General features: G+C 36.8%; 1 protein-coding gene across 1 annotated transcript in view; it reads right to left on the reverse strand.

Moving 5' to 3' along the window:
* The window catches only part of MMRN1 (multimerin 1), a gene marked incomplete at its 5' end in the record, with an annotated part of 43,893 nt that extends 26,152 nt beyond the window's left edge, over nt 1–17,741 (reverse strand). Inside the window, 3 exons of the mRNA XM_080931958.1 lie at nt 4,604–4,710; nt 7,427–7,546; nt 17,167–17,741. Of these exons, the coding sequence (XP_080788084.1) occupies nt 4,604–4,710; nt 7,427–7,546; nt 17,167–17,741 (802 nt within the window). The remainder of the gene's footprint in view (nt 1–4,603; nt 4,711–7,426; nt 7,547–17,166) is intronic.
* Nucleotides 17,742–23,383: the final 5,642 nt, after the last annotated feature.

Below are 23,383 nucleotides of genomic sequence, written 5' to 3' on the forward strand. Positions count from 1 at the left end.
GTTTTTAAAAGACTTATCTGAACAAAGACATGCAATAGAGTGATAAATTTCAAATTGTTCTTATGTATGTATGCTCCCATATTAACTAGGTGAGAAAATTGTCCTCTAACCGGAAGGCAGTTTGACACCACTCGAAGATCCTTAGGATCTGGTTGTGACACAAACCTTTCTGCTCTGGAATTTGTTCCCTGCCAAGGTTGTTAAAAGCTTGAAGTGCCTGTTTTACAAATTCAAGAGTTCATGGCATCTTTCCTGGCTGTGTTTGTCAGCTCAAGTTCAGTACTTTCATTTATTCCAATTTAGTCTAGGATTTTTTGACCAGCAGCTGCAGAGAGCTGATAGCATCTCTGACAGTCTGTTACTTTTCCATGATGAGCAGCCAGGTTGATCAATGTTGTTTTATTTCCTTTTTCATTTAGAAATCTTTCCGTCTTCCCAGACGCATTCTCCTTCACAAGGACTGCTCAGGGTTTCCTGGTCATCTGTCTTCCCTTGCACATAAAAACAGATTGTTTGGTTTTGTGGAGTGTAAATTTCTAGGTTTCATTCCCATGTCCTCTTTACATGACAGATACAGCTACAGAAAAGAATTAACTTAAGCCAATCAACTGTGAAGACAGTGTGTACTTATGTATAAAAGGCAACCACAGATTTTAATTGTTCTCCTCGATGCAAACTCTGACATTAGTGATCAATGACTCACAGATGAGGTCAGAGGTCAGCAGGTATCCAGAGCAACAGTTTTCTTATTAGGTGTCCCCCTCTTTTAATTAGACAAGATTTAGTTGCATTTTTAAAGGTATTTTTTATGCCCATTGAACCATGCGGAGGAAGTAGGGGTAACATAGTAACGAGGATGCTCCCTCTTTGCTGCTTATTGCCAGAAACCTTTCCTTGACAAGACAGACTTCTAGCATCAGGTAAAATGCAGGGTGGATACTAAGTGTGCACCAGAATATGTACTGGGTAAGCTGAAATAGGCAGTATGGAATCCAAAGACTCTGGGAGTCAACATCCTTATCCTAAAGCTACATGATATTAGGGAGCAAGATGGTCATTGAACAATACTGAACCGGCTTTGTGAAAATATAAGGAACTCACAATTTCCCTCTTTTACATAGGATAAATTTCAGCACGACGAATTTGGAATTCATTTAAAAATAATCTCACTACAGAAAATATGTATTTAAAATATAATTTCAAGCAGATGTTTTATGACATGTTATTCTTAGACTTGAAAAATAAAATATGTGTTATGTATTTATAATGTAAAATGAGAGGTTAGTTGATTCCATAACTGCACATATCTTTTCAGTATTCATAGTATCTGTGATAGATATTTTTAAATGCAACTTTGTAGAATCTTTTTCTATTTCCAGAAAATCTGTGTAGGTGCTAATGTTTAACGAACTTGCAAAAGGATCCTCTCTAATGCAGCACCAACTGAACATAAATGACCTTATTTTGTTATATAATAGCAGTTCACAGTTTCCTTCTCCCACTTTAGAATATCTTAGAGACATCTACTGGAGAAGTACATAATTGCAAATTCGATTTCAGGCTTAAGTGATATGTTAGTACAGACATTTAAAAAAATTGTCTCTAATATGACTTATGCAAAATAAATATTTTCTTAAAGGGAAAGATGAAAGGTTTTTGATCATGACCAGAAGCCATACTGAAGTGAAAACTAATTCTTTGATGTTAGATTTTTCTTTCTTTCCTCCCTCTTTCTTTCTCTCTTTCTCTCTCTCTCTGTCTTACTCTTTCTTTCTCTAAATGTCCAGTCTCATAACAACAACAGTAACAACAACAACAACAACAACAAAAACCCAACAATAACAAACCAACCAACAAGCAAAAGCCTCAAAACACCACCGCTACCACCAAAGAATTCCTTTTGATACTATTCTATTAAATAGAGAAGCTGCAAGTAGAAGTCACATGTTCTGACTCCTTGTGTTCAACACATGCACAGCAGATGAGCACATGAGAGTCAGGAAGAGACTCCCCACAAGACTGATGAGCAGCATCTCTTGCTAACACTCAGAGGATGAATTTCAGAAGGAGGAAGCAAAGCAGCTGGGAAGAGGTGGATACTCTTGGGGAAGGATGAGGAGGACAGTCCACCTGCCAACAGACCACTGATATTCATCATATGTTTTCTTTATCATAACATTTTTTACTGCAATCCAGCTCAAAGGAAATTATCATATTTATATTATGAAATTAATTTTGTTTCTGGAGATGAAACTAACTTGGGAAGCAGAGATTTATGAAGTGTGTATGGTACTTTACAATTTTTCTATGAACAAATGATGTTGTGATACTTTGAGGGACAAGGCCTGAAATGATTTCTGTTGTACCTACACAACGGGTATCTACATTACCAAATTCTAGATGACCTAGCAGAGGTTTAAAAAAAAGGATCAGTCAGATTATCATTCTAGTCCTGTTTGAGGCAACCTGTCACATGACACAACAAAGGTATCCCTGTCAAACATTATTCTTAAGGGACAACCTGATCCACTGTATAAGAATGAAAGGCTGGTGGCACACTTATTAAATGCAATAGGCAGGGGAACAGCTTGAGATGTTATGAGGTAGGTATCAAGAACGGGAAAGTGTGAAGAAAAAAAAATAAGCCAGTAAAAAAAAAATTAGTGAACAATGGTTCAGGGGCAGTATGCAGCAGTGGCTATTGATGCCAACAGTATTAATTGCACAGATTTAAAAAAAATAAAGTACTTGGTGGACTACAATAAAAGTAAGAAACAAATGGCCAGGGTTTTGTCTGAGCATCATGACAACCTTTTGAAATCAAATCTACATTAGAATTGACTGTATGATAATTTGAAATAATTGGGCAAATCTGCCATCCTGGCCTTATTTCTGCCATCTAGTTCTGTAGAAAAAGTGCCTCCTTATAAGAGCAAAATGAGCAGACACTGGCCTTCTGTGTAGTTTTTAATTAGGTGACTATGATAGGAGGCCATGATTGAAGCTTTTCTGAGATTTTGTTTTCTAAAATGTATTGGAACTGCAAACTGTAAGTCTAATATTAAGGCCATCCAGAGGTGGCTTGTAGAAAAAATTTGAGGTAGGAATAACTACAGAATATATATATTTTACACTTAAACACTTGATTATACCCGTAAGAAAGGAACAGCAGTACACAGCAAATATTCAAATTATCACTTGGTTTTGATTTTTTGTTCTTTTGTTTGTTTGCTTTAATATTTACCATCCTGGAGTTCTGAGGCTTCTTTTCCATCTAAATGTATGTAGTCTGCTAATGATTAATTATTGATTAGCAATTATATGAGGCTGAATGTGGGCCATGCACAGATCTCAGCAGTTGAGCCTATGACATGCTTTGACACATTGGTTCTCTTCCTGCCACCTGCAGTCAGCCATTCTGTGCAATGCATGTGTAATGACAGCCTACAATTCTAAAACAAACAAACAAACAAACAAACAAAACACTTTCCAAACCAACATATTGATCTTTAAGGAATAACCATAGGATTAATAGCATCAAAGTATCTCTCATATAAAAAGAGAAAAAAGACCTTAAATATAATTTCTACTACTATTATCAAGATATTTTAATAACATAAGAAAACATGGGTAAAAAACAAATGCACTGTAACACTTGAATAGATTTTCACACTTGATAAACATGAGTTCTTCAAAAACAATCCCATATTTGGATCTTTTTTTTTCTTTCAAATATTCTGTATCCCCTCACGTCTAAATATTTTAGTATGGGTTATGTTGTCTACAAAAGGAAAACTCATGCTACTATCAAAAAATGTGCTGGACTTTACAACAAATGTGAAATTTAAACCAGACTCAGAGAAAACAGTAGTGTGTCAGATTTGCCCCCAGATCCTCACTGCATGAGTTTTCCAGCCATAAATAATATCCCTGGCTAAACTGCATGATTCTTAGGCCTCTCTTATATGATTTTCTGTTTCTTAATGTGACTCACAATGGTTTCTCCACAGATACATTAATTTTTAATAACGACCATGTACACTATTAATTGAATTCCCCAGCACTGCTAATGCCCTTTCCTTTAATATTCATTCATTTAAAATATGAATGCAGATGCCACATCTTATTTTTCAAATAAAACCCGTTTAAAGCCAAAGCAAAATAATAGTGGCATAGGTATTAGGTGACAGCAGGTTACTGTGCATTTGATCAGCCTTCCACCAGAAAACCCTTAAAGACTCAGATTAAAAAAATGGCTCTTTCCCTCACAGCCCCAGTACATCAAGTAGTAGAACTGGAATAAAATAAGAGGCTTGTATAATTTATTTTATAGGTTACTTCTAGTCATATTCATTTAAATTATAAATTATAATTTGCAGTAAGGCGTGTCTTTGTTAAGAATAAATAATGCAATGAGATCTTCTTACTCATTTTCTAAAACCATCATGAAGAACAAGGACAGGGCAGGTGATAAGCCTGTGAGTGATTCTTAGGAAGCTCTAAAGCAGCAGCAGGCCTAAAGTCTGGCTTCTTACAGTTTTCCTCCGTTCAAAACAGTTTGTTTGTCAGTATCTGCCATTATGATGCTATTATTGGCAAATACCTTTGAGCTGACAGTTTGGCCCTATGTATCCAGGACAGCATCTCCATTCTAATGAGGTGACAATCTTATGCTGCATTCTATAGACAGCATTGGATGTCTTCTGAGATCTAGAGAAGAAAGCAATTGATACAAAATTATTTGTTTTATATTAAATAGAATTACTACTTATAAATAAAATACTTAGAATAATTCCTAAAATGCAGTAACCATCTACTCTTGATTCCAACATAAATCCATAAATATATCATTAGAATATTTTTATCTATTTCTATTTCTATTACTTCCTAAATGATTATAGTTAAAAAAAATCTATATTTTCAGAAGATAAATCAAATCATATGAAATAAGTTATATTGGTGCCAATTTAAATTAGGATAACTGCTCTTATTTCAACCTTTTTACGTTTCCAAGATTCAAAGTTATACGAATCTACTTTTTCTCTCACATAAAATTTGAGAGAGAGCAAGAGTGAGAGGGAGAGAGAGAGAGAGAGGGAAGAGGCTGTGAATGTGAGAAAATATTATTTATAAGATTAAATCACTGAATACAAATTAATACATTACAATATTTGAATAAAACAATGAATATAATTCCCGAATGGCAGTCACTTATTTGGCTTTGTATGCATGAGAACCTTAGATATAAGTATAATGTATTATTCTTAACCACAACACTCCACTGTATCATTTATCAAAAGTGCATCATTTAGGTAGACATAATCCTACTTAATCACCACATTACTTTTATAATAAAGATAGTATTAATGCAGTCTACTGAGAAACACAAACAACAAATAAAATAACTTGTTTAAATGTCCATATTTAAAATTGATGGAACCAGATTTTTAACTTTGCTAATATGTATGAGGGAAATGCTCCTGAAATTTGTCATGGTCAACTTTTGTGACCTGTTCAAGAGTTGTGTGGGAAGGAACTGCATTACTTGGTTTTCAGTTTCTACTGTAACATAACAGATATGTCATCATAGTTGGAGGTTGTTCCTCAATAGCAGAATAAGTTACAAGATACTGTAGATCCCTAAAAGCATGCCTAGTCACTCACTTACATCTACTTCAATAAGTCACATTCAATAAATAGTTCTGTTAGAAACATCTCTAGCCCAACTTCTAAAGCTAAGTATGAAAGGAAGATAGAATTTATTTAGTTTGTGGGGTTCATTATGGAACTTGGAACCTGGCTGATTCATGCTTGAAGTTCATTGCTTCTGCTTTGGCAAACAATGTCTGCTGTATCTAATGTTGAAATAAGAAAGGAAAGACAGACAACTATTATACAAATACTGAACTCATGAATGAATGGAAAGACCCACTGTACTGGCTTGGCTTGTTTCAACTTGATACAAGCTGGAGTTATCACAGAGAAAGAAGCTCGAATTGAGGAAATACCTACAAGAGATCCAGCTGTAAGGCATTTTCTCAACTAGTGATTAGGGGGAAGGAAGCAACCTATTGTGGATGGTGCCATCCCTGGATGGTAGACCTGGGTTCTAAGGTTCTATAAGAAAGCAAGCTGAGCAAGCCAGGGGAAGCAAGCCAGTAATAACATCACTCCATGGCCTCTGCATCAGCTCCTGCTTCCTGACCTCCTTAAGTTCCAGTCTTGACTTCCTCTGGTGATAAACAGCAATGTAGAGAGTGTAAGCTGAATAAACCCTTTCCTCCCCAACTTGCTTCTTGGTCCTAATAATTTGTGTAGGAATAGAAACACTGACTAAGATACCCACTAAGATGGACACAGAAGACCAGAGAGAGAAACAAGGATAAAGTAGCTGGGTTTAGGGAAGTGTAATGAAAAGGAGAGGAACTCACATTGAATCCAGAAGAGCAATATGATAAGGGTTACTTACTATGGTAATATTTTTGTTACCAAAGATTTAACAATATGTTCTCTGTGTCTTTCTTGGCAGGAAAATTCTCACAAAGGGAGAAACAGCTGAAAGCAGGGCCACAGCTTAGTTCTCACAAATCCCTAAGATGTACTCAGTTCTCTGGACCATGAATCCCAGTCCTCAAAGGACTCAGAAACACCTGGATTTTATGTGTCCTTACTGTGCATTGTTCCGGATTGCTGATGCATCCTGCTCATTTTCTGAGTTATTTGTATGATAATTCGTGTAGCATCGGTCTAAGGGCTTGAGTAGCAGTGCCAGTTTTTATTGCAGGCTCTTTATGAACATCTCTGGTCAGGCTACAGTCACTATATAAATTCAGAGAATTTATCAAGATCTTAGCCTTACATTTTATGACAATTGTGTGTGTGTGTGTGTATTCAAAATTGTATATATAATGCATTTATAAAGCAATATATGAGTTCAAAAATCAATGAACATGCTTATTAAGACAGAGCTGCTGTCTCACGCACAATCACGGACAATGGCCTTCTATATTTTAAATACAAGCCAAATTCTATGTGGACTTCTTTCCTACCTAAAACAAAAATTATTACTAAATCCTTTAAATGATCTATGTGTTTCATGAAGATCTAAGGTCAGGCTTGTTGACTATGTTACACAAGTATTGTAAGAGTGACTACAGAATAGAAGGTTTTGTAACAGAAAGTTAACATGTCCTACATATGGGGATACTAGACAGCAAGCTAAGTATATGACTCTATTAACTCACATGATTCTCAAAGCAAATATATACAACATAGATCTTATTATTAGTAGCAACCGCATATTAATTTACTAAGGTCATGTATTTAATATAAGGACTATCCTCCCAGCCATGAAGTGTCTGGGATTACTATTGCTTGTATTTTCAGTTTACAAGAACTGCATCTATGGTCAGAAAACATTGTATACCTTTGGGAACAGAGTCCGTTGAACCAGCCACAGGATCCTCTCCCATTTGGTACATAAGAGCCACCAGTGTCCAGTATCACTGTCGGGGATAACTTAGTATGAACACGAGCACACCAGTTCCTGAGGGAGCAATCATTATTGGTGGGAAAAAATTATTGTTAGTACTATTTTTGTCAAAATGATTTTCTTAGACTTTTACTGCTTTGACTTATATATCGATAAGATGCTTTGAAAAATGCTTATTGGCCAATATTTGATGACCACACAGAAAAGAAAATGCATATTCATTGCTGTACCCAAAGATATTTTAAGAAATACTACAAGATGAAAATAATCAGAACTAAATTAGAGCCTGCATTTTATTATTTTAAGACAAAAATCTAAGACTTCTCTTATATTTAATTTTAGTGTTTTTACTGAAAACAAAGACTCAGATCTAGGTCTATTATTTTGGGTAATGTGTAATAAAATATAAGCCAACAAATAGAATCATGTCTAGAAAGGCAGGAATATGTAATGAATGATGGAATATAAGTTTGGAAGAGAAGAGTAGATTATTTTCTAATGATATATTTGTAAATAAGGAACAAAATATTTTAGATAAAAATTAAGAATCGAGCAATATAATTGAGTTCACCATACATGTTCATAATGTATGGCAAAATAATTTAATATTCCACTATGTAGAAAACACAGTTCTATGTACCACAAGCAAATCTAAATTGATCCTATTTGAAGTAGCAAACAATAACAAAAAAAAAATGTGCTTTGAAATAAACCAACAGCAGCAGCCTAAGATCCTATACAAAGGAAAATCAACTGGTTATACAAATCCATAAAGAAGTCGAGTGTAAGCATATCACAATTCTCTAAAATATCATTAGACACTTAAAAATGTAAAACATAAACTTTCTACGAACTCTCAAACCATATTATTTATAAGGTAACTGCACAGTTTTGTCTCTGACACAGCAGAGTCTCAGATGATATGTATGTATTTATAAAATATGTATTTTATGGTATGTGTGTATCTACAAAAATCATGTTTCTGGATATTGTATTGTGGACTATACAGCCACGTGCTTCTTTGCATGTGACATAAACCTAACCTATAGCCTAGTATTTTGCTGGGAGAAGTTTACAACTTGCAGATCAGTAGAGTGAATCTGCAAAGGAAAACCACCATCAGAATGAAATAAAAATTAGAGTTTTGTTATAAAATAGATATGTTTGGAGATATGAAGGACATGGCAGAAATATCAACATGAAAGTCAGCAAAAGGTTCTCAAGAGTCTAACAGTTGAACCTGGATGCAAGTTTAACAGCATTTAGTGTTGAGCATGAAGTCAAATGAATAAAGCCAGAATAACACTTCAAAAAGTTAGGGATGAAGCACACAGCAAAACTCCAGAGTTAAAAAAAGTTAAATACATCAGAGATGCCACGGATCAGATTAGAAGCAGTGATTAAAATTGATAAATATTGAATTAAAAAGCAACACAGCCTGTGTAGTGAAGCCCAACTGGAGTGTGTACTAGCACTCTGGACATTAACAAAGGAAGTCCAATGAACTAGATGAGCCATAAGAACATCTGATGCAGAGGATATTTAAAGACCAGAAGTACAAATGTGAACACTTTATATGATTATATAACCTGAGTTCTTGAAGGTGAGAGGGAGAAAGTTGAGGGTAGAATAAACATTTAATAAAAAGAAAGATAGTCTCTAAGTTTAATTTTAATTTTCAAAGACTGTCTAAGATGCTCATGTGAATTCCTAGAGAGCAAATCCACAGTCAGGCCTGACTTAAGTACATCCCACCAAATTTCAGAAATGAATATGTAGAAAGAAAAATGATAACTACTGTTATTACGCATCTCAACTGCTGTCCATGCAAAGTTCCCATGAAAAATAAAAAAATACAAATATACAAGATAATATGCAATGTTCTTTATGATACACAGATTATTAAATAGTACCAGAAAAAGCAAATAACAAAAAAAGTAAGAAGGATTTTTTTTAATTGAGTACATTAGAAGGATTTTAAAATATTGTTTAGAATAAAATATATTAAGAATAAAATATAATTTTAAATCAAATTATTCAAAACTAAAAGCTTAACATATTAAATTAAGTATGACTCAATGAAGACTAACAATTCATTAGATAAACTAGAAGCCCTTTGGACCTTGGCTGAGGGACTACTGACTGCAGTATTGAAGAGCGCTAACCTTGAAGTTTTCAGCACTCTATGAGGCCAGAGTCTTTCACTCTGCAACAGCTTTCCATTTCTCTCTAAGGGCCGTGACTCCACTACTGGCCAGCAATGGGTACTGAGAAAGGCTAGTGTTGATTCCTTATACTTTCTAAGTGAGTAAGTAAAAGATTTCCTCTAGAGAAAAGAAGACTTTTTTTTGTTGTGTGTGTGTGTGTCATGAGCTTGCTGAATCCAAGAAAGTGAAGTGAGACAGGGATTCAGTTTCAACTTAAAAACTATCCCTCTTGGGTGTACTAAGATGCAATCTGAATAGTCTACCATGCTTTCTACGTTACAGTTTGAAAACTCCGTCATTCAAGGAGCCAGTAAAAAGACTAACTTTAGAGAATCTTCCACTAAGTGATGAAATCACTTTCCAACCATGTGCGTTCATCTTATGAACCAGAGTGGACAGACCAGTGAGTGTACCCCTGACCTTGACCATAGAGAAACACGTCTGTAAGAAATAAGGACAACCGTCTCAGAAGTACCAAGGTCAGGTATGCAAGCTCTTGGAATTCAGACAAATGTCATGCTGATTGTGCTGTTTTTGGATCTTGGGCTTCCTTATTCAGTCATTTGGCTTGAATTAACAGCATGGTATGGAAGCTACCAGCCCTGTAGATAACCACTTGGAGTCATGTAAAGCAGAGAACCTGTACCCTAAATCAAGCCAATGCTCTCCCTGAAGCTGGGACTTGGGGTCAAGGTACTTCATTGACTGAATAACCTTTCTTTCCTGGCATTTCATTATTGAGATGCATCTGGAAATCTATGTGTCTTTGAGATATGACTAAGAAGTTACATTAAAGAAATCTAAAGTCACAAATATGACAAGATCAGTTGACAAGGCAACATGAATCTCCTGGGGATGAAGAGCTAGAGGCAATAACAACTGCTGAGAGGGGAAGAATTAGTCTTCTCTGGGGAAGATCCTAATTGTTTTTTTTTTTTTTTTTTTTTTAAATACCAAGTGGACAGCTCTAAATGTTTATACAAACAAGTAACACTAAATGGACTTACAGTGCATATGTGTTTATAAATATAAATGTAACAACAATAAAGTAAAAGAGCCCAATAATTTGAGAGTAAATTGTAGGATATAGTATGGGAGATGTTGGAGGGAAGAAATGAAAGGGGAATAATACAATGATTACATTTTAATTAAAAATAAATGTATAAAAAAGATGGAGTATCATAGAGAGGAGACAACATGGAAAAAATGCTGTGTTTAGATGTCAGGCAGGAGTAAGTAAACCAATGAGATAAGCCAAGAGTTCTAGAAAACTTTCAACAGACCAAGATTAAGAATCTGCAAGAAAAGGACAAAGCCATATCAGGAATTTTTTGAAAGATCGGGGAAGACATTTTGAGTTGTTAGGTAAGACATCGAGACTGAAAGCCAAGAAAGAAAAATTCAAATTAAAAGTAAACAACAGACCACGTGGATGTTAGTGGAACTTCTCCAGAGCTGATGAAGCTCATTCTAAAACAGATCATGTTTTATTCCATAAAAGAAGTCTTCAATGGCTCCAGCAGCCCATGTAGCAGAGAGAGGCCCTTGGTCCTGTGAAGGCTCGATGCCCCAGTATATAGGAATGCCAGCATGGGGAGGTGGGAGGGTGTAGGTGGGTTAGTGGGGAAGGGGAATGGGATAGGGGGTTTCTGGAGGGTAAACTGGGGAAAGGGAATTCCATGTGAAATGTAAATAAAGAAAATATCTAATAAAAGAAAAGAAATTCTTAACAAGCACAAAAGAATTTTTTAAAGCTCAATTCTAAAGCCTGTTGTGTACTAATGTATCTGCTCAGTGTAGCTTTGTTTACTGTACAGAAAGATGAAGTGTGCTGTGTCACAGGATGACGAGACTAGCATTTTTGGAGCATTGCTGAGAACTGTAAGGAAATGGTTTTGTGGGTATACATACTTGCTCATTGCACATGTAAATAGTCATGACTTCCTTATAAAGACCTGATAAAACCCTCTTAACTATAATACCTTCTCTGTTCCAAATCAATAATTCCCAGAAAACAAATGCAGAAGGCTGTCACGACTACCTATGTTTGATTCAAATGACAGAGGCTGACTCTCAGAACAGTGTTAGTATTCAAAATGTCTTTACAGTCCTGAGACATTAGGAACACAAGCATTCTCAACATTTTATAAAGTATTTTACAAGGATTGTATTTGGTAAGATCGAGGGAAAGAAGTTCTATGTCAAAGCTAAATGAAGTTGAAAGAGTGAAATGTCATATTGTTTATTAGGAATTAATGAGAAGATTCAAAAAATTCACATAGTATGAACAAAAGAAATAGTAAACATGGAAAGCCTGGGTTTACACTTAATAAAACAAAGGACACACACACACACACACACACACACACACACACACACACACTTGTGGTCAAACTGTGATATGATCTTTTAAAAGAATCTACCACACTTTATTCTTTTATTCTGTTCTTTTTTTTTTCAGACTGTGACCTCAGCAATGTCGCAGAGTCAGGCTTCCCCAGGCAGCAAACAGTAAAGGTGTGATGTCTGCTTTTCTGCTTAACTGACTAGTCCTTCCTACTGCTAGACTTTCCCAGCATGCCAAGTTCATTTATTTTTAACTTACAGCTTTATAATTAGAAAAGGTAAATGTGTGGCAATACAGAAGTTTCCTACTTAATTATCCAGTTTGAATAAGCACTTGTCTAATTCTAGAACTTTGCGGGTATACATTTATCCTAGCCATGAAAAGGCATAGAAAAGTAATGAAAATCTACTGCTGATGGGAGGTATTAACATGCAGAAGACACTGTAGTGTTTGTTCTCACTGACAGGAACATAACGAAAGCATCTGTATGTCTGTAAGATGAAAACTTTCTTTTGTGTAATAATGCTGCTGGAATTTTGCAATGTGAAATAATCTCCTTTGGATTTCTGAATTCATCAGACGTAACGGTAAAGTTCCAGATACTGTGTGAACTTAGGACATCTGGAAAATGGAGTCCTGTCTGGACAAGCTTTGATTTTCAGCCCTGCTCCCATTGAATATCATATCTCTACCTACCATCCTGCACAGGCTGTGCCGCTCAGGCTAGAGCAGGGAGTTCATGTAAAATCTGTTTCACATCACTGAAATCCTGCATATTTCAGTGCCTACTTTACCCGTTCTCAACAGTACTCACAATTAATATTTCACCTGCTGTGTGTGGACTGCTCTTCTCTCCTTTCCTTTCTGTGGCCATTCAGGTGAAGGTTGTAGTGCAGGCATCTGCCACGATTAGACCATTAACTGCAGGAATTTCTCCAATTCCATTGTGTGTGCTGATACACACCTACCAGCCCAGCACCTAGCATGTGAGAGCCAGGAGTCTAAGGCCAACTGTGACAGCACAGCAAGTTGAAAGCCAGCCTGGGCTACATAAAATCTCCAACCCTTTTCTTAACTCTTAATTCTAGACCCCTCTTCCAGCACCACATGCACACCTATAAGGTAAAATATTTCTCTACACAGTTTTGATTGCCCAATGAGCTCTCAGACTGCTCAATAATCTATTTTCCCTCAGCTTTCTTGATTTCTGTTTCTGTTCTAAGTACTAATAGAATTACCAGTCAGACAGGCAAATGCTTTCATGAAAATCAATAGTGCACAGGTGTCTTCAGACATAGGTGAGTGTTCTAAGTGAAAATGGAGGGGAGATAAGAAGGGGCAGTGAGTTTGCTCCGTCCTGATTCTGGAGGACTCAAGGTGGTGTCATGAGCTTGAAGGGAGATGGCGAGACTCCAGGTTCCCCCAAACACTGAGAAACACTTCTCTGAGAATTCAGAAGGGAATTTAAATGCACTCATTGACCAGTCAGTGACTATTCCCAATACCTAGTAAAGCTGGCCTCCTTTTCATTTGAAAGTTACTAAAGTATGATCTGATAAACACATCCTAAGAAAGTCCATCAGATCCCCTTCATGTCAATACCCGAAGTGCTCGTTTTAGTCATAAAGGGAATCATTATGTGAAACGAACAACACTAACCTGACTTTCATGTTTAAACATACTGCCACCAGCACGGGCCCCAGGGGTGGGACACTGATGTGTGGAGACTGGTGACTTTAGAAGGGCGGGTTGAAGACAAGGTGAGAAGCAGAGTGACTCAGAGTATGGTAGAGCTAGAGCAAGAAGAGATTTGCTGATAGATCAGAAAATATTCTTACCGACAGGAAAACGTAGAGGGTCCACTGAGGCTTCTAGTTACACAGCCAGCTGAATTCACTAAGACAGCTGCCATTGGGATTCCCTGTTAAACAGGTAGTTGTGAACCTTCTCATTATTCCATCTCTGATGGCCAGTTAAGGCTTCCTGAACCCACTCAATATGGTTATCTCATATATTTCCTCTCTTTGGTGTCACATAAGTTAACAGCACACATATGTCCCATTGTACAAGGGGCACTCACAGTGGACTACACCTCCTTCTCATACCTGTCACCATGTGTCCTGGGTCTTATGAGTGTGCAGCACAGAGGAATTTTTGGTCGCTAAATTTTAGCATGATCACAATGTTGAGGACATGCTGGGTGTCCAGCAAATTACGTAGAAACACCCCAGTTCTCATTTCATCTTTTTTGTGCCTATTTTAATGTGCTTGGTCATTTACAAACACCCCTCATGCCAGACAGGAAACCACAGATCTGATGACAGCCCCCAGAGTGCTAAAAGAGAACCAAGTAAGATGCAAATAATCCGCATGAATCTTGGGGAAAAGAACGTATTATAGATGCAAGTATTTCTCTTCACAAAGAATTATTATTCAATTGCAAGCATGATGGAGTGAGGAAGGTTCGATGTGTTCAATGCTCATTCTCACTGAGAAATACTCCAGGGAATAGCTCTGCTCACAAATGAACCCTCGTATTTGTATTTCACGTTCTCTTTTCCACTTCCCTACATAACACATGTCATCCAGACCAGAGCACAGTGTGGTTATTTATCATGCATGTCGCATAACAGAGATTTAAATAACACTTAAAGTCGGTCCCCACATGCAAAGAGATCATGAGTTCTTTGTGAAAATCTTTCTCAGGGCAGGGCAGTGCTAGTGCGTGCCCTTAATCCTAGTACTTAGAGGCAGCGATAGATGAATCTCTGTGAGTACGAGGCAAGCCGGATCTATATAGTGACATCAAGGACAACCAGGGCTACATAGAAAGACTCTGTCTCAAACAAACAAACAAACAAATTCTTCTGTGTTGTAAGTGCAGTGATAGAACACTGAGAAGTACAGTGGGCATTAGATGGCTGCTGAATAGCCCCAGAAGGCGACCATTGGGTTTTAAAAAAGTAGACATTGGGGGAAAGACCAAGCTATCTGAACAAAGAGAGAGGAAAGGGAGATACAGCATTCTGTGAACCAAAGAACCAAAATGTGAACAGACTGAAAGTGATAGACGAGTGTGAGGATAAAGTGCAAGGCGGTGTAACTGAGTAAGGAATCTGAAATACGTTCTGGAGGCAGTCAAGAGTCCTTGAAGGTGGTGGCCTCTCCCCTGCTGTGGGACTGACCTAGAGGAGCTGGCTGCCAAGCCTTTGAAGCCAGCTCATCACTTTGCCCTGAGATATAGTAACTAAACTCATTTACATAGATTATTTAACCTCTCTAGAAAGACACCATGACAGAATGTTCCCTTTGTTATGGAGTTCTTGTTATATATGATAGTTAGCTCGGTCAAACACACACACACACACACACACACACACACACAGAGAGAGAGAGAGAGAGAGAGAAAGAGAGAGAGAGAGAGAGAGAGAGAGAGAGAAGGGGGCTGACTTTTCTCTCACACTACTTTCATTTGGATGACGGAGTTAGTAGGGTAACTTAAACTGAGTAGAGAAGATTACTAAAAGAGAAAGACAGGTTCTCCAGGCCAGCAAAGAAGAGCATCTCTAAATCAATTGTAACTTTACTATAGAAACAATTTAAATATCCTCATTGGGGAATCTATAGGGTAAATTGCTGTTGAACTATTTGTATTTTATATATGGTTTTCTTGAAATTCAATAGATAATATCGGTACTTGCTTTTAATAGTAAATACAAGTACATACAGGTAGGACACTCAAATACTTTGTTTTATGATGTACACTCATAAATAATGGTCAAATCAATAAGTCTTCCCAAGTGCTAAGAGCAAGGGTCTTAGACAAGATAACAAGGGTTAGTTCAAAGTCTAATGGGAATTTTAATATCAAGTCTAGTATTTATTTGTAAAATGGTTAAATAGTAATTTTAATTATGATACGATGATGTTCACATCTTACTTAAGTGATTCTTCAGTTGAATTGTCTTTTAATTTGCTTTATTGGCTTCCTATCCTATTAAAATACTCTTCTAATTGCAGACATATAAAAACCTCACAATCATTTCCTTTAAGTGTTCAGGAATTGTTTTGCAATTAAAGAAAATTGAATTATAGATACCAATAAAGCATGGTAAATAGAAATGATGCATGGAAAACAATTTAGAAAAGATTTTCATTAGATGCCATTTTTCATTTTTATTGAATTGGGAACTTCTTACTAAGTAGGATATACATCAGCTGCTCTACCGGACAGACATCTACTCATCCAAGATAAGCCTGACTGGGGGGTAGCATTTGTTTGACAGATAAACTGGGCTATTCCAGACTCTAAGTGGACTTTTAGCTAAAACTTGTACTTTTCTGTATATTTTTAAAGCCTTATGACCTTGAAATTCTAGCAATAAACAGACTTAACTTATAGGAACTCAGACACTCAAATGTTCCAACATTAACTTTGTTGTCTCCTATTCCTCACGTTATCTAGTCAACATCTTTGGCACATTAGGTGTGAACTACAATTTTAAAGTTAAATTTTATTGTATTATTGATATAATGTCTAACTCAGTTAAGACACTTGAAGCTCTATCACTATGGGTAAAATTATGTACAGGTTGGCTTATACCTCTAAAAACACAGATGAGGAACTCATATGGGAGTAAAACATCCATTTGACTTAGGTGTGCCTTTTTAATGTGTGCATTTTTTATGTTATTTTTTTTGGGGGGGGACATTTGAGACTTTTTACAATGTTCATTTAAACTTAGTTTTATTTTACTTCAACAATGCATACTATCACCTTAAATTGAGCTGGAAAGCAGGCTTTGTGATTCTTCATGCTCTCATAATTCATCTATGTTCTCTTAAGTGAAAATGTCATGGTAAGTCAGTGGCATGTGGGTGTAGTTCTCAGTGCCTTCCTGGTGTCCCCTTACTCCCCATCTTGAATAGCAACAAATAAAAAAGTGAATTGATTTTAACTCTTTGTCCTTTTCCCATCTCTTTCCTAAGGCTCTCACTGCGATTTTCAAACCTGATGTAACTATGAACCTTGAAAAATTCTATAAGCACCGGGGACCTGTAGCATTCACTCATACTAGAAAGTATAGTCAGAGACAGAACAAGAATAGAAGGTTTCTTACTTCCCTCTAGTTGTTTCAAAACTGGTTTTTTGATAGCTGGGTCTTTGCTTTCCGCTGCTTCCACTGCTTCTGACCTGTGTTTTCCTTGCAGACCTGTTTCCCACGTCTCCAGACAACTTAGGGGAGACTGCTTGCTGACTGGAAAAACTCCGAAGGAATTTTAACGTGGCATTAGCAAGCATAACTGTCCCTGCTCCGGGGCTGGGCTTGATGCTGGGTTTGCCATGGAGAGAAAGAGGCAGTGATTCCAATGCTGTCCCTGACTTCTCTAGGGGTATGGGTGCTTGGTTTCTTCTTCCCTCAGGAGGGTTGCTTGTCTCAGAGGGCTGCGGTATTGATTGTAGAAGAGTGTCTTCAGAAGGTGTCTCAGGAACTGCAGGAGCCTTGGTGGAAGGATTCTGAGTATCGGAGAGCACTTGAAGGCTTAGTACTTCACTTACAGGAGCTAAAGTGGAGTTCTGAGTCGGTGAGGAGTCTTCATCCTCAGGTACAGTCCATGAATGTTGAGTGTTGGTAAGGCCGAAGACCCTGCTCCATAGAATAGAAAGCAGGGCAAGAAACGGTAGTCCCTGCATGGCAGACAATTTAGGCACAAAAATTCATGTGGAATTGGGAGGCGAAGTCCTTTCAGCCTTTCTGATAGCCACTTCTGCACTGAACGCTTTAAAACTGGTTTCTGACGACTCGATGTGTGCAAAGGAAACAAGTTTCTGCGTTTGCAGTGTACTCAGGAAGTTCTTTTTCCTGTTTCTGTGGTTGTTTTATGATCTGTGACCCTCCTAGGAAGGATCAATGGATGTGGTGAAGGACCTCCGAGAAGCTGAGGGGAAAGGAGGAAACACCGGCAATTATCAGCAGGAAAAGCCAGGAGAGACACGAAGCAACTATCCCTTTCCTAGGTATGTTCCAGTGTCTCTCTGCCTTTAAAACGAAACTTCCCATTGGCAGTGGAGAGTGGAATTTCTTTACGCTTGTTGAAAGAGTTTAGTGTTTTGTTCTACTGCATCAGCAAATCAAGAAAAGACTTTGTCACAATTTTATTTCCATTATACCACACCCAGAAAGTCAAACTGTTCAACGAATACACACACGCACACACTCACACTGTTAGGACTGTGTGTCTTTTGGTATTTAGTAATAATATACAGTTATAGATAATAGTATATTATTATCAGTAGTTAGTCTTGTACGTTTTAACCTCTGATATGTGCGTGACTGTGTATAATCAGGACTTTGCCACTGAGAAATCAAAGAAGAAACAAGGAAGTCACTTAAGTAAGATTAGTTAATGCTACACTGTTGCTTTAAACCAAGTGCAGGTGAGTTGTAGGTAATAGAAAATGAGGGTCAGAAAATGTTTTCTAAGGTTGTTTTCTAGGAGACACACTATATAAAATATGAGTTTATTTTTTTTTCAAGAAAGTCTTTAGTTAGGCTTCAGCTAAGTTCTACCCTCTGCAAGAACTTAGTTGCTGAGGAGCTGCTAGGGAAACCTAACAGACACTAGCAAACTGACATTGTCATAGTCTTTGTCCCTCATCCATTCATTCATTCAATCAATCATTTACGAGCTTCAACTCCATGGGAGGAACTTCCTCTTAGGTACTAAAATTCTAAAGGAAGATCACACCCAGTGTTACTTTGTGTGTGGCCTCTTATACTATTGATCATAGAATATGTATAGATATATACATACATACATACATACATATATTTGTATATATTATGTATAATATTATATACATATATATATATATAATAGGAAACTAGAAATCTGGTGCCTATTTGTTATAAATCATTATAGATATGTGTTATTATTCCTAAATATGGGCACGGGACACCAGCACTTGAGACAAACCATAATTTTCTCTGAATTACCAAAAAGCTGTCCAAGTACATTTTTCAGCCTCTACTTCTGCCATTGGTTTATGCAAAGGCACTGTTGACTGGCTCGGAATAATAAGATGGTGTGTGATTTACAATGAAGGAACCAGCAGCTCTGGCTCTGACATTGACTTCAAAACAGAGTAATCCAGAAACTGTATCCAGTGGTGAGCCCAGAAGCAAAGCAGCTGCACTGGCTAGTTTTGTGTCAACTTGACACAAGCTGGGGTGATCACAGAGAAGGAAGCATCCCTTGCAAGGCATGTTCTTAACTAGTGATTCAGGGGAAGAGCTCATTGTAGGTGATGACATCCCTGGGATGTTCCAGTTCCGACTTCCTTTTGGTGATGAACAGAAATGTGGAAATATAAGCCTAATAAACCCTTTCCTCTCCAACTGACTTCTTTGTCATTATGTTTTGTGCAGGAATAGAAACTCTGACTAAGAAGAGTCCTAAACTGCAAACTTGGTTTTCAGTCATAATAAGCAGACATGACAGAAGCCTTCCTTAGAACACACAGGAGAACACAGACTGAGGATATATAGAAGAGCAGTAACTCAGAAAACCTCTCGGAAAGCATTTACAGTTAAAGCAAAATTTAATACCCATGATACAAGAATCTGTAGAAACAGATGAGCAGACAATTCTAAATGTTTAAAAGGCAGATTAGTGGCATGATGTTTCCTTCCATGTTCTGTATTTGTTTGTTTCTGTGTTTTCAAAAACCACCTGATCCGAGCCACATTAAGTGAATGTTGGTGGCAAAGAGCTTTGTCTTTGAATTTATACACAATACCAACTAGTTAACAATGATAATCAGATTGGATGGTAATGAACAATGCATCTAACCTCTTGTGAGATATTGACCTGTATATTATTTGTACTTGTCTCCATGCAGGCTTACAAGTGACCTTGTGATCAATAGGCTAAAGGTCCAGCATGTCATTATTGATCTGGTAAGCCCTGCTGTTTTGTAACTCCCCTGAGGATGCCTTGCTGGTACATGGATCAGTTCTTATTCATTAAACATTTACACTGCAGAAATCATCAAAGGTTTAACCTCAGAAAGAAAATTCTGCTTTCTGAGACATATTAATAGACATTAAAATGTTAAAAAAATAAAACTCCTAGGCTGAAGAGAACTCAGTATATTATTTCTTGGGTATACCATAAGGAAAGGGATAGAGAAGAAGGTTAAGAGAGAGGAGGAACAAAGGAGGGAGGGAAGGAGGGTGGTAGAGAATCAGGGAGAAAGGAGAGGGTGGCAGAGAAGGAATAAAGTGTATGGAGGAAGAGGGGGAAAAAGGGAGAGACAAGAGAAAAGGAATGGCAAGAGAGGAAGACAGGAAAAACAAGGAAAGAAGCAAGAAAGATAAGGATAGGCAAACACATGCAGACACACAAACACACATACACATACACACACACACACACAGAGAGAGAGAGAGAGAGAGAGAGAGGAGAGAACATAAAAACAGAAAGAAAAAATATTTGGGAGAGGAAAAGGTACCAAGGTAGGTATCAATGATCACAGGAAAGAACAATGGGCCAAGGGCCATGCATTAGCCTATCATTTTGTATACAATCAAGAAATAAAATTAAATAAATGTTTTCATACTTGAAGTAACACTATTATTGTGACCCCAAAATTCTGCTATCACAGTGCAAAATTTAGATTGTTAGGCGGTCTTACCAAATTTTGAATTTGGTGTTTTATAAGAAATAAAACATGCAACTAAATATTTAATTTAATTAATTAAGTAAGTAATTTCCTACCTCTAGGTGATAAGATAATCAACTTAATTTATTTTGTTTTATCCCTTACAATCTATACAAGACAGTTTTCTAATATAATAAAAAATGCATTAAAACACTTCTTTTTTTTAATTGAACAACTTTATTTTAAAAAACAGATAAATGTACAGATTTTAAAAGCATTTTTGCATAAAAGTATATGGATACATTTTTGTCAGTACTTGATTTTTTTTAAAGGTTTGATTGTATGCATTTAAAATCTTACTAGTTACAATGAGCATAAAGTACATGTAAAACAAGATGTAACCTGGAAATAGTCAAAGTTTTCTCGGTGTGTAAAGATTAAACATAATGATTTTTCTTTTTTTTGGCCTTTGTTTTTCTTCAATTTCATATAGTCTGTGAGTTGTTTCTGGGATGTTCAGCGCTTTCCGGGGTTAGTATCCAATTATCAGTGACTGTATATCATGTATGTTCCTTTGTGACTGGGTTATCTCACTCAGGATGATATTTTCTAGATGCATCCATTTTCTTAAGAATTTCATAAAGTCATTGTTTCTGATAGCTGAGTAATACTCCATTGTGTAAATATACCACAGTTTTTGTATCCATTTATCTACTGAAGGACATCTGGGTTCTTTCCAGCTTCTGGCTATTATAAAAAAAGTTGTTATGAACATTGTGCTACATGTGTCTTTGTTGTATGTTGGAGCATCTCTGAGGTACATACCCAGAAGTGGAATAACTGGGTCTTCAGGTAGTATTCTGTCCATTTTTCTGAGGAACTGTAAGACTGATTTCCAGAGTAGTTGTACCGGTTTACAACCCCACAAACAGTGGAAAAATGTTCCTCTTTCTCCAGATCCTCACCAGTATCTGCTGTCATCAGAATTTTTGATCTTAGTCATTCTGACTGGTGTGAGGTGGAATCTCAGGGTTGTTTTGATTTGTATTTCCCTGATGACTAAGAATGTGGACAACTTCCTTAGATGCTTCTCAGTCATTTGATGTTCCTCAATTGAGAACTTTTTGTTTAGTTCTACACCATTTTTTAATAGGATTGATTGATTCTCTAGTGTCTAACTTCTTGAGTTCTTTGTATACCTTGAATATTAGGCTTCTATCAGATGTAAGGTTGGTAAACATCTTTTCCCACTCTCCCCCTACCTATTCATCATAGTGCTGGAATTCCTGGCCACAGCAATTAGACAGCACAAAGAAATCAAAGGGATACAAATTGAAAAGGAAGAAGTAAAAACATCACTGTTTGCAGATGACATGATAGTGTTGTAAGGGACCCCAAAAATTCCACCAGAGAACTCCTACAGCTGATAAACAAGTTCAGCAAAGTGGATGTATATAAAATTAACTCAAACAAATCAGTATCTTTTCTCTACTCAAAGGACAACTATGGGAGAAAGAAATTATGGAAAAGATACCCTTTACAATAGTCACAAACAATATGAAATACCTTGGTGTGACTCTAACTAAGCAAGTGAAGGACCTGTATGACAAGAACTTCAAATCTCTGAAGAAGGAAATTGAGGAAGATCTCAGAAAATGGAAAGATCTCCCATGCTCATGGATTGGAAGGATCAACATTGTAAAAATGTCCATCTTACCAAATGCAATCTACAGATTCAATGCATTCCCCATCAAAATTCCAACCCAATTCTTCATAGAGTTGGAAAGAGCAATGTGCAATTTCATCTGGAATAACAAAAGACCTAGAAAAGTAAAATCCATCTTCTACAACAAGAAAACATCTGCAGGAATCACCATCCATGACCACAAGGCAATTGTGCTAAAAACTGCATGGTACTGGTATAGAGCTAGGCACATGGATCATTGGAATAGAATAGAAGATCACGAAATGAGCCCTTACATATATGGTCACTTGATTTTTGACAAAGGAGCAGTAAGTATTCAATGGAAAACGGACAGCCTCTTCAACAAAGGGTGTTGGTCCAACTGGCAGTGAGCATGCAAAAGAATGAAAATAGACCCTTTCTTATCTCCTTGTACAAAGCTCAAGTGCAAGTGGATCAAAGATCTCCACATTAAGCCAGGTACACTGAAACTATTAGAAGAGAAGGCAGGGAAAAACCTTAGAACACATAGACATAGGAGAAAATTTCCTGAACAGAATACCAATGGCTCGTGCTCTAATGTCAAAGATTGACAAATGGGACTTAATGAGATTGCAAAGTTTCTGTAAGGCTAAGGACACTTTCAAGAAATCAAGATGTCCTTTAGTAGATGAATGGATACAAAAATTGTGGTACATTTGCACAATGGAGTACTACTCAGCTATCAGAAACAATGACTTCATGAAATTCTTAAGAAAATGGATGCATCTAGAGAATATCATCCTGACTGACATAACCCAGTCACAAAACAACACACACAATATGCAGTCACTGATAATTGGATACTAACCCCAGAAAGCTCTGAACACGCCAGAAACAACTTACAGACTCTGTAAAGTTCAAGAAAAGAAAAAAAGAAAAGAAAAAAAAAACATTATTTTTTCTCCTTACACACCAAAAAAACTTTGACTAATTCCAGGCTACATCC

The sequence above is a fragment of the Micromys minutus genome (genome assembly GCF_963924665.1).
Source record: "Micromys minutus genome assembly, chromosome: 18".
Classification (NCBI taxonomy): Eukaryota; Metazoa; Chordata; class Mammalia; order Rodentia; family Muridae; genus Micromys; species Micromys minutus.